The 17,725-nt window shown below is 48.0% G+C and overlaps 1 protein-coding gene across 1 annotated transcript; it reads left to right on the top strand.

Annotated features, from left to right (window-relative positions):
• Window positions 1–552: 552 nt before the first annotated feature.
• NAGLU (N-acetyl-alpha-glucosaminidase) lies at window positions 553–16,999 on the top strand. Its single transcript, XM_081837836.1, has 6 exons — window positions 553–2,438; window positions 7,770–7,917; window positions 8,052–8,198; window positions 11,659–11,744; window positions 13,377–13,633; window positions 14,985–16,999. Exons 1-6 carry the CDS (start codon window positions 2,023–2,025, stop codon window positions 16,199–16,201), a joined length of 2,271 nt encoding a protein of 756 aa, XP_081693962.1. The 5' UTR covers window positions 553–2,022; the 3' UTR covers window positions 16,202–16,999.
• Window positions 17,000–17,725: the final 726 nt, after the last annotated feature.

The following is a 17,725-nucleotide window of genomic DNA, read 5'->3' on the forward strand; positions in this document are numbered from 1 at the left end:
AGTCTGCCTGGTGCTGACTATAAAATAGCTTATGGAAACTTGACTGTCATAACTAGGGCCAATTTGCACATGTAGTTTGCTAAAGGAGAACAGATAGCTTTTAAAAATATTGCTCAAAGAAACAAACAATTCTGGCACTGATATGTTTCATATTAACATAATGCTGGGACGACGACGACGACACACCTTCTCTGTTCTATACCTAATGCAATAATGATAGTGTTTTCACACAGCTACTCAAGATGAGGAAACCTACAGAGGACATGGCTTGTGAGCATTTAGGGCAAATAAATCCATCTTCCACACCATGCATTTGGGATTGGTTCATATCCTGAAATAGCCAGTGCCACAGAACTTGGATTAAATGGCAGTAAACATGCAGAGGACAGTACTAGACTTCAAGTAAAGCCAAGTCTAGCAGTATATAGTACCTGGGGGGGGGGAGCTTTAAAACCATACATACATACATACATACATTGCATACATGAACACAGAAAGTATTTATTATATGCAAAGTAAAGCTTGATTCTGACACCTGCTTATTTTGTATTGTTCTGTCACTTAGAATATATAGAAATTTGACCTTTGCTGTGGCCTGAGCATGCATTTACATAGTCTATATATGATGGTGACTGAAAACACTTATTACTACAACACTTCTTGGGGTGCCTCCCTGATTTCTGTTTCCTCTTTGTGATCACAGCATTTTGCATACAGTGATGATAGCAAGCTCCCAGGCCTAAATTCCTTTTCAAATCCAGTATCTTGGCCAGCCCTATCATTAGACAGATGGGGAAGGTCTGTACCTCAGTGGCATGCTTTGCATGCAGACAGACCCTGGTTCAGTCCCTGGCAGAGTGAGACTCCTGCCAGCAATCCTTGAAGGCTTCACCAATCGGGTGCTGTGCAGATGTTAAGACTACGGCTCCAACAGTACCTGTCGGGCACCCAGTTGGTAGAAGCTGGCATAGGCAATATTGAGCTAGATAGATCAATAGTCTGACTCGGTATTGGGCAGTTTCCCATCTTCCTAAGATAGGTCTCTACCTCTAAACATCCTGAAATCTAAATTTCTACAATAGGGTAGGCATGAAGGAAGGGAAATCAAAAAGCCATACCAGATCTGACTGGTGCAAAGTCTGAGTTCACGCCCACATCCCTATACAGAGAGTGTGGGGAGAGTTGTGCTGCAGAATTCCACACTGTTCATGCTGATTCCGTTTTTCAGAGGGATGGGGAACTTCTCTCTGGTTCTTTCCACTTCCTCTGCGATCAACATCCAGTGACTGCATTCCAAGAGCATTTACTCATATGTTTTCTGGTGGAAAATTGCCAGGAGCAAACATTGGGGAAGCCCAAAATGAGGAACACAATGTGGGGAGCAGTAATAAAAAAGGGGGGGTGGAGCAACTCTGACCAGTTGCAAAGTACATTTGCTATCTAAATCTCTAGTCGATAATCACAGAATTGTACAGCTGGAAGGAACCACAGGGGTCATCATCTAGTCCAACCCGCTGCAATGTAGGAATCTTTTGCCCAACGTGGGGCTTAAACACACAGCCTTGAGATTAAGAGTCTCATGCTCTACTGACTGAGCTATACCACAGGCCCAATATCAGTTTTTACTAAAGTTGCTAGGCATTTTTTCTAACCCTGGAACTGTATGTGTGTGATAGCAATTGCTCCAGTGGTGAGAGAAACGTAGTCTGCAAATGTTCAGAGGCACCTCCTCCTTTATCCCTCGCGATCATAACTGGAGTTCACGTCCGGCCCTCTCACATAAAAGGAGTCCGAGCTGCCCTTTCCACAGAGAGCTGAAGAACTCTGTGTCGTTCGAAAGTCGGCACTTTCGGTTACACAGGTCTGCCTACGGCTTGATGTCTAGGGGCGTGGCGTGGCTCCCGATTGGCTCATAGGAGGGACGCCCAGCAGCTGCTCGGCCGGCGATTGGCTAAAGCGCGCGGGAGAGGTCGGTTCTTTGGAACGTTGGCTCCGTTTTCGCTTCCCAGCGGGGGCCTTGCGATGGCGCTACCCCGGTTGTTGTTTCTTTGGGCGACGGTGGCGGCAGTTGCTGCTGCATCCCGGCCCCCGTGGGACTCGATTGCCCGTTTGCAGCCGGGGACAGACGATGCACGGCAGGCAGTGGCGGTGCGGGAGCTGCTGGAGCGGCTGCTGGGCCCGAGGGCTGCCTCCGCCTTCTCGGTGTCGGTCAACCGGTCTTTGGCCGGGCCCGGCGGGCTTGACACCTACCGGCTGAGCTCGAGGGCTCCGGGCGTTGTAAACGTAGCTGGATCCAGCGGCGTGGCCGCCGCCTCGGGAATCTACCAGTACCTAAAAGACTACTGCGGTTGCCATGTCTCCTGGTCTGGGAAGCAGCTCCGACTGCCGGATAGCCTGCCGCCGGTAGCCACTGAGATCATCGTCACCAGCCCCAACAGGTGATTCGATGGCGAAGGAGGAGAGCAAAGGATTTTGTGTTCCCTGTTTGCACGTGGGAAGTTTTGTTTTGTTTTTTTTTAAAAAAAGGCTCTGAGCATGTCCAAAAAACAGAGCTCTGTTCCAATTAAATTTGCCTCTGGTCTTATTGGACTTGAAAGTTTGAGCCTTTGAACAGCTTCAGGTAAAAATGAAATCCAACAGGTGCAGCTTTCCTTGATGCAGTGACCGGGAAAGATGTACTTGTTGAATTTCTGACTGTTAAGTAGTTGTTTAAGGCACAGAGTGTCTTGTCATCCACAACATGGCAATCCTAGTTCCAGCTTTGATTGAAATGAGGGAGGGGAAAGAAGTACCTCTGAGCATGCAGAGAGTGACTTCTACCTCCGCTTGTATATCTTTGCTACATAAATTTGTTGTTGTTGTTGTTTAGTCGTTTAGTCATGTCCGACTCTTCATGACCTCATGGACCAGAGCACGCCAGGCACTTCTGTCTTCCACTGCCTCCCGCAGTTTGGTCAAACTCATGCTGGTAACTTCGAGAACACTATCCAACCATCTCGCCCTCTGTCGTCCCCTTCTCCTTGTGCCCTCCATCTTTCCCAACATCAGGGTCTTTTCCAGGGAGTCTTCTCTTCTCATGAGGTGGCCAAAGTATTGGAGCCTCAGCTTCACGATCTGTCCTTCCAGTGAGCACTCAGGGCTGATTTCCTTAAAAATAGATAGGTTTGATCTTCTTGCAGTCCATGGGACTCTCAAGAGTCTCCTCCAGCACCATAATTCAAAAGCATCAATTCTTCGGTGATCAGTCTTCTTTATGGTCCAGCTTTCACTTCCATACATCACTACTGGGAAAACCATAGCTTTTACTATACGGACTTTTGTTGGCAAGGTGGTGTCTCTACTTTTTAAGATGCTGTCTAGGTTTGTCATTGCTTTTCAAGGTCTGCTTCACAGGGGCATTGGAGTTTCAGATTCTGCTTTTTCAAACAAACTGCATGTGCTAGGGGGATTTTCTTTAAAGAAATAAAAATATGGCATAGCTGCCTTGTACTTCACCAGACCATCGGTCCTTCTAGCTCAGCATTGTCTATATAGATTGGCTGCAGCTTTCCAGGCTTTCAGATGAGACATTCCTAGGCCTACCTGGGGATGCAGAGAGGTTGGTACCTGGGAGCATTTGCATGCAAAGCAGAATGCTCTTCCAAGCTACCACTGAGCTGCAACTTCATTTTGTACACCTTGCCCCATCTGCTAAACCTCTTTTTCAAGGCAGTGTTTACAGGTGGCAAATACTGCAACGTAGATATAAAATTGATCTGTTAGAAAACCTACATTTTTTTAAAGGGGGGAGGAACACACAACCCTTTTTTATATTCCCAGCTGTTCCCATCATGAAAGAGAACCTTGCTTGCCACTTGCAGAAAATACTTGGGCGGTGCTGATTAAACATTTTAGAAAGAAAAGCATGTGGCCCAGTTCTCCTTGGTGCCATACCCAGGCTGTGTGTGTTTGAATTGTTTTGCTCTGACATAAGAAAGAAAAGAAGTTCTTCCCCAGGAAAGTGCTCTCTTCCTTCTTATCCTAGCTCAATTTCCATAATTTTCCTGCTTAGTCTCCATCCACAACGGGGCAGGCGGGGCGGGGCAGGAAGAAATCCTAAATATGTGTACACAGTAGTTATGTTTGCTTGTTCTTCTTTGTTCTATCATTTTCCTTCCTGTCTTGTCTTCCCATTGCATGCACTCGCCTAAATTTTAATAATACTTAGCAATTACGGTATAAAGCACTAATGACAAAAGTGCTTCACAGACATGTTCTTAGTAATTACGACAAACCAGTAAGGTAGGTCGGGATTAGCATCCCCTGAGAGCAGGTATGGAGAGCTCTGGTCTCTCAAATGTCGTTGAACTATGACTCTCATTATCCTTTGGCCATGCTTGCTAAGGGCTGCTATAGTTCATCTAGAGGGCCACACCTACCTTCTAGAAAAATGCTGGAGCTATGAAAGAGTGGCTTGACTAAGCTTCTTATTGGGTTTCTGGAGGAAGAGAGTTTTTTAATAAAAAAACAACCTGATGACTTTCTGTTCACTTTTCTCAGCCTCCACCCTACACTAGGTCTTGATAGAAGAGTTCACACGACACCCTTCATGTGTTGAAAGCACATGTCAGGGAGTCATAGCATGGTACCACCTGGTTCCGTTCGAATGATGTACACACTGGTTAACTGTGTGAAGGGGTTGTCACAGGTGCATTTGTTGTGTTTGGGGGGTGGGTAGCCATCACAACTGCACGGACCCCTTGTGTGTCCTTTCAGTATCATGTCCTTAAAATCTGCAGTTCTCTGCGTGTTACTAGACTACAGATCCCATCATCATTGACCAATGACCATGCTGGCTGAGGCTGTTGGGAGTTGGGTGTGCAACATCTGGATTTATTAGGTTGTAACTTCACCGGGATCTCTCTCTCTCTCTCTCTCTCTCTCTCTCTCTCTCTCTTGCTTAATATTGCTGTCTCCAGTGCAATGCACACTGATATCTCTAAACATTAGCGAGGAAAGAACAGTCATAAGTCACGCTCAAGCCACGAGTTTCCAAAGAGAAGATAACAATCATCTTTCTGATTTCTAATGGAGTGGCTATTAAAACATAACTACAGGGAACATGGAAAACTGCCCTTTACTGAGTCAGACCATTGGTCCATGTAGGTCAGTGTTGTCTGCCCTGGCTGGCAGAGTTTCAGACAAGGAACATTCTCAGCCCTCTCTGAAGATGCTGGGGATTGAGCCTGGGGACATTCTACATGCAGAGCATGTAGACATACAGCTCTTCTACATTCTCATAAACTGCTCAGAAATTTTTCAATGCCTTGACCAGGCATAAGCAAAGTCAGCCCTCCAGATGTTTTGGAACTACAACTCCCATCATCCCTAGCTAAAAGGACTATTGGTCAGGGATGATGGGAATTGTAGTCTCAAAACATCTGGAGGGCTGACTTTGCCTATGTCTGGCCTTGATCATACCTAATACAGAGACAACCTTGGGGTACGTGCACCCTAAGTCTGGGACATGTTTTGTAAAGAAGGCACCAATATCAGTTCTGTTTGTAGCGTGTTAGCTTAGTCTTAGCTGTGGATGTTTCTAAATCAGCAAATCTAAAATTAGAGAGGGGAGGACCCCCCCCCATTTGTAGGGCATCCTGGTGTCCAATACCTCGCCTGCTTTGAATAGCAGTGGTAAGCAAATTCTGATGACCATTGAAGGAAAAAGTATTGAGTAGGCCACGGAGGGCTGCCAAGTGGATTTGGGGAGGGGGCTGCTTTTGCCCTTCCCTTTCTACACCGCTCGACTGGGTCCAGCAGTTCCATCTGTGCAGTTGTGCTCCTTTGCGTGTTGGATGTCACGTCAGTCGGGGTCCGTCGGTCCCGCTCTTTTAAAGATCAGCTCAATTAATCTTGACACTCTTTTGTGGGCGGAAGGGGGAGGAATGACCCAGGGCCTCGTTAGAGGAGCTGTCCCTTGGCTTGTAGGCGGACAAAGGTGCTGGCGAGGACAGAGAGAGGTTGGCAGGGTGAGGAGAGTCTTTGCGTGACTGGATTGTTTGTGCCGCTTGAAAAGGAAGAGCCACCCCCCGGGCCCTAGGGAAACCCAATTGGCGGGGGGGACGGACTCTAGAATAGCTTCAACCTGGGGACTTGGCCCCTGAGCCAAGGCAGCTAATCTCAAACACTTGGGGACCGATTATAGCTGTGTTGTTTACATAACACACACCGCACTGTGGACTACAACTGCGTAGTTAGCATCGCTCTAGCACTCCTGCCACCCAGTTTCTCAGCCCGCACTGGACGAAAGTAAATTCGGAACAGAGTCCTTGTGCGGTGGTACCTTTGTGTGTTGCAGCAGCGGCGTGCTTGCAAGTGCAACTGACCTGTGCAAGGCCTTGGGCCACTAAGCATAGACAAATGTGTCCATTTCAGCTTGCTTACTTTTTTTTTTTCTTTCCCCAAACTTGAGCCCAGGCAGCTCACCCCCATTTCTGGATAGGTGTGCAATTTTTTCCCCTTTTAAATCTCTGCCTGGAAATTTCTTACACATTTCTGAGGTACCTTTCTCCTAACATGTTTGCATATTTGTGTGCGATGTGCACGTTTTTGCAAGCACCCTCATTTAATGTAGTTCTATATGCAATTTTCAATAATACATTACTTTTTTTGGGGGGGACACTCTTTTTGGTTGGAAAACACAAAATGTGGGGAAGTGCAGGTTTCAAAGGATTGCTCAGGAAGTGATAATTAGGAACGTCAACATTAAAATGCAAACTGAGCAAATTTACCGGTACTTCCCTCCCCTGTCAGGTGTGGGTAAAAGAGGGAGTACCATAACACTAAGCGCAACCTTACCTACAGCTCCTCCTCACTGGCCTGGTACTATTTCAATTGCCAGCCATGGCTATTTGGGAGACAAAACTACAACAGCAGCTGTAAACTAACCAAAGCACAAACAAAAGCTGCTAAAAGGTGGGGGAGGTGTATAAAAAAGCATTCTGCAACCTGTATAAATTATGCAACTTTGCTGTTTATTTATTCATTTATTTTCCTCGATTTTTAAAAATAATATTTATTAGTAGCACTAGTCAGCTTCTGCCAATTTACTTTCCCTGACTACTGGCAATCTGCCTTAAGATATTCCTCCCAGTTTCTCATATTTTATTTTAGCAAGTGCTGCCCAGTGAGACTTGCCTTGACTTTGAGTCCATTGTACCGCTTCCTTTCTTGATCCCTCCTTTGTGTACCTACTTGTATGCATATTGTTATTCTCCTGCTTTCTCCCTCACTCCAGAACAGGATTTTCTGGCCCCAGTACATTATATGCCCCTCTGACTCATAAAAGAGGACACGGGTTTATATCTGCGTTGTATTATATGCAAATATGTGTCATTGTTTGAAGGCAGGGTGGACGGCCCAAAAAGTAAATTGGTGGCCACATGTGTAATAAAATGTTTGACAGAATGCAAAGTGGCAATGCTCTCCCCATAATTGTAGTTCCATACTAGAAAATACTGAACCTATTAAATTCTGCCTGCTGCACAGCTGTTAAAGGCAAAATAACTGTGCTTTTCCCCAGTGCAGGCCGTAAACCAGAGCCTGGGACGCATTGCTGCACCTACTTACCTGGGGGTAAGCCCCATTAAACATAAAGAGGGTTACTTGTAGAAAAATGACTTCTAAGGAGTCCCTGATCTCAGACAAGCCCAAGACAAGAAAGACGAACAAATGGATAGATAATAAATAGCTTGCAGGTGCTTAAGAGTTCCGTTGTTCTTTCTTCCCAGATTCCGCTTCTACCAAAATGTCTGCACCCAGAGCTACTCCTATGTGTGGTGGAACTGGGAGCGCTGGGAACAGGAGATCGACTGGATGGCGCTTCACGGCATCAACATGGCGCTGGCATTCACCGGGCAGGAGGCCGTCTGGCAGCGGGTGGAGTATCTCATTTAAACAGAAAAACAGTTGAACCGTGATAATATTTTAGAAGCACTTTTCAGACCGGAAGAATGCCTGCCAAAGCAACTGATGGCAACTGAAGTTCAACATCCCTCTTCTCTTGTTTCCAGGTATATTTGTCCCTGGGCCTGAACCAGTCAGAAATTGACGAGTATTTCACTGGACCGGCATTTCTGGCTTGGAACCGGATGGGGAACTTGCACACCTGGGCAGGGCCACTGCCCCTCTCGTGGCAACTGAAGCAGCTCTACTTGCAGGTACCTGGGCTTGATTGTTGTGGTGGCGGCGGCGCTAGGCTTATGCTTACTGTGAAGGGTAAGGCTACTAGCCATGGTGGGCTGAGTGCTACCTCCACCATTTATGGGAATCTCAGGTGGGGAGAGTACTATGGCACACACAGCTCCTGCTCTTTCAGGCTTCCTGTAGGCATCTGGTTGGCCACTGTGAAAACAGGCTGCTGGACTACCAGGGAGTTGGACTACATCAGGGGTAGGCAACCTAAGGCCCGTGGCCTGGATGCGGCCCAATCGCCTTCTCAATCCGGCCTACGGACGGTCCGGGAATCACATGAGGAGAATGTGTCCTTTTAATAATAATAATAATTTATTATTTATACCCTGCCCATCTGGCTGAGTTTCCCCAGCCCCAATCAAGTGTTAAAAACAATACAGCATTAAATATTAAAAACTTCCCTAAACAGGGCTGCCTTCAGATGTCTTTTAAAGATAAGATAGCTGCTTATTTCCTTCACATCTGAAGGGAGGGTGTTCCACAGAGTGGGTGCCACTACCGAGAAGGCCTTCTGTCTGGTTCCCTGTAATCTCACTTCTTGCAATGAGGGAACCGCCAGAAGACCCTCAGCTGAACGATAAGGGGTGGAGATGCTCCTTCAGGTATACAGGACCGAGGCTGTTTAGGGCTTTAAAGATCAGCACCAACACTTTGAATTGTGCTTGGAAATGTACTGGGAGCCAATGAAGATCTCTCAGGTCTTTTATTTAAAATGCATCTCTGAGTTCTTTGTGGGGCATAGGAATTTGTTCATCCCCACCCCCCAAAAATATAGTCCAGCCCACCACATGGTCTGAGGGACAGTGGACCAACCCACAGCTCAAAAAGGTTGCTGAATATATGATCCTCAGGGTCCCTTCCAGCTTTATGATTCTGTTGTAAGAAAAAAAACTGCTCTTTTCCCCTTATGGGGTATTCTAGAGCCACTATAGCAAGCTTCCTCAAACTCAGCCCTCCAGATGTTTTGAGACTACAATTCCCATCATCCCTGACCACTGGTCCTAGAATCATAGAATCATAGAGTTGGAAGAGACCACAAGGGCCATATGGTTGTCAAGCCTCTGCTTAAAGACCTCCAAAGAAGGAGACTCCACCACACTCCTTGGCAGCAAATTCCACTGTCGAACAGCTCTTACTGTCAGGAAGTTCTTCCTAATGTTTAGGTGGAATCTTCTTTTTTGTAGTTTGGATCCATTGCTCCGTGTCCGCTTCTCTGGAGCAGCAGAAAACAACCTTTCTCCCTCCTCTATGTGACATCCTTTTATATATTTGAACATGGCTATCATATCACCCCTTAACCTCCTCTTCTCCAGGCTAAACATGCCCAGCTCCCTTAGCCATTCTTCATAAGGCATCGTTTCCAGGCCTTTGACCATTTTGGTTGCCCTCCTCTGGACCCGTTCCAGTTTGTCAGTGTCCTTCTTGAACTGTGGTACCCAGAACTGGACACAGTACTCCAGGTGAGGTCTGACCAGAGCAGAATACAGGTCCTGCTAAGGATCATGGGAGTTGTAGGCCTGAAACATCTGGAGGGCCGAATTTGAGTAAGCCTGCCGTATAGAGCCCTTAAGTGGGTTCCCTGTTGGTAGGAGAAAATAACAGAGGCCAACCAGAGTATACTGAGAAGCAAAGCGGCTAGTACGCCTGATCTTTATTAAAGGAACTGCTGCAACAGGGTCCCCACCCACCACATGCAGGAGGGAAGAGAACCCTGAACAATGGTGCGCAAGCCCTTATATAGACTTTTGAAATTGCCCATCCTGTAGCCCAAGACCACCACCCCAAAACATCATACATACATCACAGAAGGATATCTGATAATGGTCACTGATTGCATTACCTGGACAGTCTGGCCATTCTTTGGTGATGGCAATACTTTAGTTTCTGAATCCAGGCCATAGGCTCACCCTATCCATACACAAGTACGCCCTTAAGACAGGATTTGCAAGCAAAAAGACAATGGGAAGGCTTTCCCCATTTGCCTCCCTTACTGCAGAGGAATATTTGAGGTCAATGGGAGAGTCAAAATGGCTTCAGGATTGCTCTCCCGTACTATTTCAGACACATGGTTCATATATTTAGATATGTATGCATTTATGAATATTTATTCTATATTTTAGACCTTAAAATTATTATAACGGTTCTATGATTTTATGACTCCATGGACCTTTTCTTATTTTCCAGTAGGGTTTTTCTTATATTCTTACGTTCAGTTTCCTTTTCTAGTTCTTACCTTTGGAGCTTCTTTTTCCCCCTCTTCAGTGTTTTTCCATCAGTATTTGTAGAAAGATCCACTGCTGTCTCAGTCCAAGGTGGCAGAAGTATGATGTAATGTGCTAATAAAGAGCCAAACTTGACCCAAGGGCAGCCATATTTGTTTAATCACCTATCTGCCCCATTCACTTATAAAGCAAGGTATATGGGGTCTAAAATCTATATATTATTTTGCCTGTGGGGCTATCAACCATTTCAGAAGAGGAATTAGGGTAGGAATGGTGGTCAAGTCTGAGTTTCAGAAAACTACAAGGGGAAAGGTTTAAACCAGGAATGAGGGACGATGGCCCTCTAGATCATTGTTTCCCAACCTTGTGCCTCCAGCTGTTTTTGGACTACAATTCCCATCATCCCTTGCCACTGGTCTTGCTAGTCAGGGATGATGGGAGTTGTAGTTCAAAAACAGCTGGAGGCACAAGGTTGGGAAACACTGCTCTAGATGTTGTTGGACTGTAATTCCCATCAGTCCCAGTTAACATGGCAGTTGGTCAAAGATGATGGGAATTGTAGTCCAATAACATTTGGAGAGCCACAGGTTCCCAATTCCTGGTTTAAACACACACACACATATATACACACACCCTTGTCTAGTGCCCGAGCTAATTTGTGGCACCCATAGCTTCACTTGGGTAAAAAGAAAACTCAGGTAACCAAATCATCAATCTTATTTTATAAAGCCGCCGTCATTATTGTATATTTGTATAACACTTTTTAGCCCAAAGGCCAGTTGGCTTTTCATTAAACCAGTTCCAACATTTTTGAATTTTGAAACACCTGATAATTTTGTTTAAAAACCCTTATTTGTTGATATTTGTTCATCGATATACAAAATTCATACCCATTGCAAAGTATCTTTTTATAATATACTAAGATGAAACAGCTACCTAGAAAAGACCAAAGTCTGAAAGAAGATAAGACGAGAAAAGGAGAGACCTAAAGAAAGAGAAAGCGAGAGAGAAGGGAAAGAAATGAAAAAAACCAGCAAATATTCGATCTTTGGCACCACTTGTAGCTGAGCCAACAGAATCGACAGAGACCTACCTAAAATGTGGGCATTCTTCTGGGGCTAGTGGGTGGGAATATCAGGGCACAGTATGGATCCTTCCCCAAGCCTTGTTACACTGCTCCATCCTGCCCTCTTTGCCTTCCCAGTACAGGATCCTGGAGAGAATGCGGAGCCTGGGGATGTTGACAGTGCTGCCTGCCTTCTCAGGATACATTCCTCGCGGCATCTTAAGGTAAAGGTCGTCGATCATGCTTCACAAGCAGGAATGGAAGGCAGGTGGCAAAGGGACCTAGGAAACCACATTATACCAAATCAAATCATCATCTAGCTGCAGCCACATGAGGCCCTCCAGCCCTCCTAGTTTGACCCACCAGGATGTTTCTCCTGGGCCTTGCCCATCTGACGCTCAGAATCCAAAGCGTGGTCTCTCTCCAGTGGTGGGGGAAGGGGGGTGCAGTGGGGGCGGGTTGCCCGGGGTGTCAAAACTGAGGGGGGTGACAAAATGCCAGGCGGCACTCACCGCGGGGCCTGCAGCGCGCCTGAGCCACACATCTCTCCTGGGAGTGATGCGGTGACTTGGGCGCCCGCAGGCTCCACGCTGCCCCAAATGGTCCACCCGCTGCCTCCCCCCCCAGCTGTAGGGCGGCTGAGTGGGTGGAGGCAGGCAGACTCCTCGGAGTGTCCTGCCCCAGCTGGCCCTGCCCCACGGGTGGCTGGCCACGCCCCTGAGCACAGGGCACGCGCGCTGCCTCAGGCGCCCGATCGGCTTGCACCGCCACTGCCTCTCTCCATGGGAAGTGGAAGAAGCTGTGGCCCAGAGACATTTCAGAAGCCTCTGAGCCTGTGTAAGTGTGTATTGCTCCTTGCTTCTGCAGCCAGTTCTCTCACATCCGTGATCAGAACGCATGGAGGGTACGGCTGATTGCAAAATCATTACGAAAGAGATGGAGGAGGGTTTGCAGTTGGGGGGGTGGTATAGGGCAGAAGGTTGGGACACCTCTTTACACAGATTCAGGCCATTGATCCATTGAGCTCAGCATTTCCTACGCTGATTGGCCCCAACTCTCCACGATTTCAGACATGGGACATTCCCAGCATTGCAGCGGAACCTCAGTTTTCGAACTTAATCCGTTCCGGAAGACTGGTTCAGCTTCTGAAAAGTTCGAAAACCTAGGATCGATGGGCTAGTGGCAAAGTCAATGGGAACAAATGAAAAATGCAGCTCGGAAGCTGTTTGAAAACTGTTCGAAAATGGAAGCATTCACTTCTGGGTTATCGGCGTTTGGGTTCTGAATCATTTGGCTTCAAAAGCGTTTCACAACCAAGGTTCCACTGTATTGGGAGATGCTGGGAACTTCTGCATGCAAAGCACAGGCTCTGCCATTCAGCTACAGCCCTTCCCAAATACAGCAGTGATTTAGGCACAGCCCTGAAGGATGGGGGGTGTTTCCTCCCTTATGTGTGATGCTTTACTGTGTTTGATGTTTTAATTTGCTGGAAGCCGCCCAGGGAGCTGGGGCAACCCTGGCAGATGGGCGGCATATAATTTCGTTATCATTATCATCACCGTTTATTTCCCTTTCAAAGCAAAGAGAGCTATTGCGTTCCCCTTTGGATGTCAGTGGACTCCAACTCCCAGCATGCTCACTGATCAGGGATGATGGGAATTATAGTCCAGCCGTGTCGGAAAGGCACCCCGTGTCGGAAAGGCACCCCGATGTTGACTACCCCTGCTTTAGAGTTTCTTCTTTTAGTCTTGCCTCTGAGCTCTCTGGCGGAAACGGTTTAGCTGTACGGCGTTTAGCGCACAATCAAATGTGAAACAGCGGTTGGTGCCACAATTCCTTCTTTCCCATGCTTTCAGGGTTTTCCCCCGGGCCAACGCCACACGAATGGGGAGCTGGAGTCACTTTGACTGCACCTACTCCTGCTCCTACCTCCTGTCACCCGAAGACCCCATGTTCCAGGTCATCGGGACCCTCTTCCTGAAAGAACTGACCAGGCAGTTTGGTACGGATCACTTGTACAGCGCCGACACCTTCAACGAGATGCGCCCGCTCTCATCGGATCCCGCCTACCTGTCCCAGGTCAGCGCAGCTGTCTTCCGCTCCATGACGGGAGGTAGGATGTGACGGGTTCTCTTCGTTCCCCTCCGTACATGCACAAGTTTCTCCTCCAGTCGCCTCGTCTTTTATGACATTTATATACTATGCTTATCCTTCACGGAACTCAGGGTGGGTGGTGTATGGCTTCTCCTCCTCCCCTTTTCACCCCCACACCAACCCTGTGAGGTAGGTTAGGCTAAGGGTGACTTGCCTAAAGTCACCCAGAGAGCTTCATGCCTGAGTGGAGATTCGAACCCTGGTCTCCCATGTCCAACACTCTAACTGTGGCTCACTTTAGCCCACATTTGGGTAGCTGCATAACTTGGAGGGGGCATCGTAGGTTGAAGGAGAGCTTCTCTCTTGCAGAGAATTTCACATTATGGCCAAGCTTCCCTCACTTTTGAGACTTTGCTATGCACTCGCTACACATTTTCTAAGCCTCAAGTATATGGCTTCAAATTCAAAAATCTATTATTATTTTTAACATGCTATTTTTAAAAACTCAGGAACTGCATCGTTCCAAACTCCACGTTTGTGCCATCCACTGCTGATACCATCCTGATCATATCATGGCTGGCTTATCTCCCATTTTTTATGCTTAGGAACAAGATGTTGGCTGCATTTATTTGTTTTCTTTATAACCACATTCGTATATCCTTCTTTCAAGTTGCTCGGAACAGCATGCCTAGCAATTTCCTGTTACTGTGCTGTATATCCTTCTAACCACCCTCTGAGGTAGACTAGGCCGAGAGAAGGTGACTTACCATTGGCCATCAAATTTCATGGCTTGAGCCTTGGTCTTCTCAGCCAAGCCCTTCTATGGCAGCATTGTAGCCTCCCAGATTATGTTTATAGGATGTCTTAGATAAGGCATAGCTTTCCACTGCAGGATTACTGTCTCCTAGGCATTGTTGTTCTGCGAGTATTTGATCTCCTGCAGAGAATTTGGCACCACAGAGCTAGCCATATTTTGCAGGCATTTTGCAGCAGGAAGCCAGGATGGTGACCTATATAATTTTAATTGAAGTCGATGTCCTCAATGAATGAATGAAAGGAGTCCAGGGTGGAAGTACAGTGGTACCTCGGGTTAAGTACTTAATTCATTCCGGAGGTCCGTACTTAACCTGAAACTGTTCTTAACCTGAAGCACCACTTTAGCCAATGGGGCCTCCCGCTTCCGCTGCGGCGCAATTTCTGTTCTCATCCTGCAGCAAAGTTCTTAACCTGAAGCACTATTTGTGGGTTAGTGGAGTCTGTAACCTGAAGCGTATGTAACCCGAGGAACCACTGTACATTAGAGGTTCCACAAGCAGAAGCAACTGTCAGCACCTCTGCCTTGTGCTAATTGGCAATGTCTTCCTCCACAGCTGACCCCCGTGCCATATGGCTGATGCAAGGCTGGCTTTTCCAACACCAGCCTGACTTCTGGCAGCCGGCCCAAGTCCGCGCCCTCCTCCAGGGCGTGCCCCTTGGCAGGATGGTGGTGCAGGACCTCTTTGCCGAATCCAAGCCCGTCTACCCCTGGACTGAGTCCTTCTACGGGCAGCCGTTTATCTGGTGCATGCTGCACAACTTTGGCGGCAACCATGGCCTTTTTGGCACAGCGGAGAGCATCAACCAGGGTCCCTTTGCTGCCCGGGGCTTCCCCAACTCCACCATGGTGGGCATCGGCCTGACCCCCGAAGGCATCGAGCAGAACGACGTGATGTACGAGCTCATGACCGACCTGGGCTGGCGCAAGGAGCCCCTGGACCTCCGGCGGTGGGTGTCCGATTATGCCACGCAGCGCTACGGAGCCAGCAACGCCCAGGCGGCCGCGGCCTGGCAGCTGCTTCTCCAGAGCGCCTACAATTGCACTGGGCCGTACACAAACCACAACCGCAGCCCGCTGGTGCACCGCCCTTCCTTCCGGATGACCACGGAGCTCTGGTACAACGAGAGCGACGTCTACGAGGCCTGGCGGCTGCTGCAAAGCTCTGTCGACGTGCTCGGCGCCAGCAGCACCTTCTGCTACGACCTGGTTGACGTGACGCGCCAGGCCATGCAGCAGCTGGTGAGCCGGTATTACTTGGAAATCAAGCAGGCTTTCCAGAGCCGCATGCTCTCCCGCCTGCTGACAGCGGGCGGCATTCTGGTCTATGACCTCCTCCCGGAGCTAGACAGCCTCCTGTCAAGCGACAGGCGGTTTCTGCTCGGACGGTGGCTGGAGGCTGCCCGCTTGTCAGCCACCAGCGACCAGGAGGCGGTCCTCTACGACCTGAATGCACGCAACCAGCTGACGCTCTGGGGGCCCAACGGCAACATCTTGGACTACGCCAACAAGCAGTTTGGAGGGCTGGTGCTGGACTATTACGGGGTACGCTGGAGCCTGTTTGTGTCCACCCTGGTAGAGTGCCTCAACACTGGGACCCCTTTCCACCAGAGCCACTTCAACCAAGCCGTCTTCCAAGTGGAGAGGGGCTTTATCTACAACGGGAAGCGGTACCCGGCCAAGGCCATGGGCAACACGCTGGACATAGCCAGGAAGATATTTCTCAAGTATTACCCTTCCACAGTGCAGCACAACTGCTCAAGGGCTGCGTGAGAAGAGACTCGCTATTGGCAGGCCCCCGTCTCTGCTTGCCGTCAGTCCCAACTACTGCACTCGTCCCGTGTTGGGTGTTCTGAGCCAGATCTGACTACTGAACAGCTTCTTCTTAAATGCACATTTTCCCAGTGTTCGAGTGGCACAGGAGCTGGTGGTGGTGGGAATGGGAATGACTTCTGGTCAGAAAGATAGGTAACAGAGTTTATAAAGCCTGTCTGGAAGCCTGTAACCCTGTCTCCAGATGGGTGCAGAGGCTAGTTGTGGTTGAGGGATCATTGTCAGGGACTCAGCACATGGTTCTCGGGGGCACTTCTCCTTGTTTTTCACGTGTTCCAGAGCTGGCTCAAATTGAGCTCTTAAAAGGTTAGCGGTGTGGTGGAGATGGACTCTGCTGCCTTAATTTGGAGACGGAAGTACGCAGTCACAAGGCTTTGCAATGCAGCTCCCTGCCAAAAGACTACCTGCATCACAGCCCTCTTCCCTCCACACAGGCAAGGGGTGGCTAACCTGTGGCTTGTAGGCCCCTCAAGGTTTTTTTGTGTAGCCTCTGCAACTCCAACATTTATCATTTTAAAAATAATAATTTAATTTAAAAGTCTGAGATTCCATAAGATTGGGGGGGGGGCTTTCCAAGGCTCCCCATTGTAAAAACAACAAGAAGAAACCTTTAAAATAATTATTATATTCTTTTTTACTAACTGCTCTCATAGGTATTCCAAAGTGATAGTCTGATGACAAAATGTTTTAAGGCCCCTCCGAGGTCCCCTGCCCCAATTTTTCTTATTATTTCCCCCCCCCAAAAAAAAAAAAATATAATAATAATTAAGTACTCTATTTTAATATATATACTGATCACTCATATGGGTCCCCTGCTGCTGTGACTCTGTGGTGCCAAAAAGGGCTTTGTGGCCCCATTAAGACTTCCCAATGGGTCCATTAAAAATAATAATCAAATATAAAAAATTGGTCGCACCCACCTTGACATGAGGCCCCTGAAGTGGTTAGCCACCCCTGCTGGATTGTATTCAGCTGTGGTCCGTGTTTTCTCCTGCTCACCCCCAAGCAGAAGGGCTAGAAGAAGAGTTTGGATTTGATATCCCGCTTTAACACTACCCTAAGGAGTCTCAAAGCAGCTAACAATCTCCTTTCCCTTCCTCCCCCACAACAAACACTCTGTGAGGTGACTGAGGCTGAGAGACTTCAGGGAAGTATGACTGGCCCAAGGTCACCCAGCAGCTGCATGTGGAGGAGCGGGGAATCGAACCCAGTTCACCAGATTACGAGTCCACTGTTCTTAACCACTACACCACCTACAGAAGAGATTGCTCCAGCTGCCTTCCGCAAGCAAGCATTTGAAGCATTGAAGAGACCAGATGAAGTGACAGGGAACCTGGTAGCCCTCCAGAAATTGTTGGGACACCCAACTCCCAGCACCCCTGACTATTCCTGAAGAGCCACAGGTTCCCTGCAATTGGGCTAGAGGATCATTAGGGATCTTCCCACCAAAAAAGCTAGGCTTTG

The sequence above is a fragment of the Podarcis erhardii genome (genome assembly GCF_964252035.2).
Source record: "Podarcis erhardii genome assembly, chromosome: 13".
Classification (NCBI taxonomy): domain Eukaryota; kingdom Metazoa; phylum Chordata; class Lepidosauria; order Squamata; family Lacertidae; genus Podarcis; species Podarcis erhardii.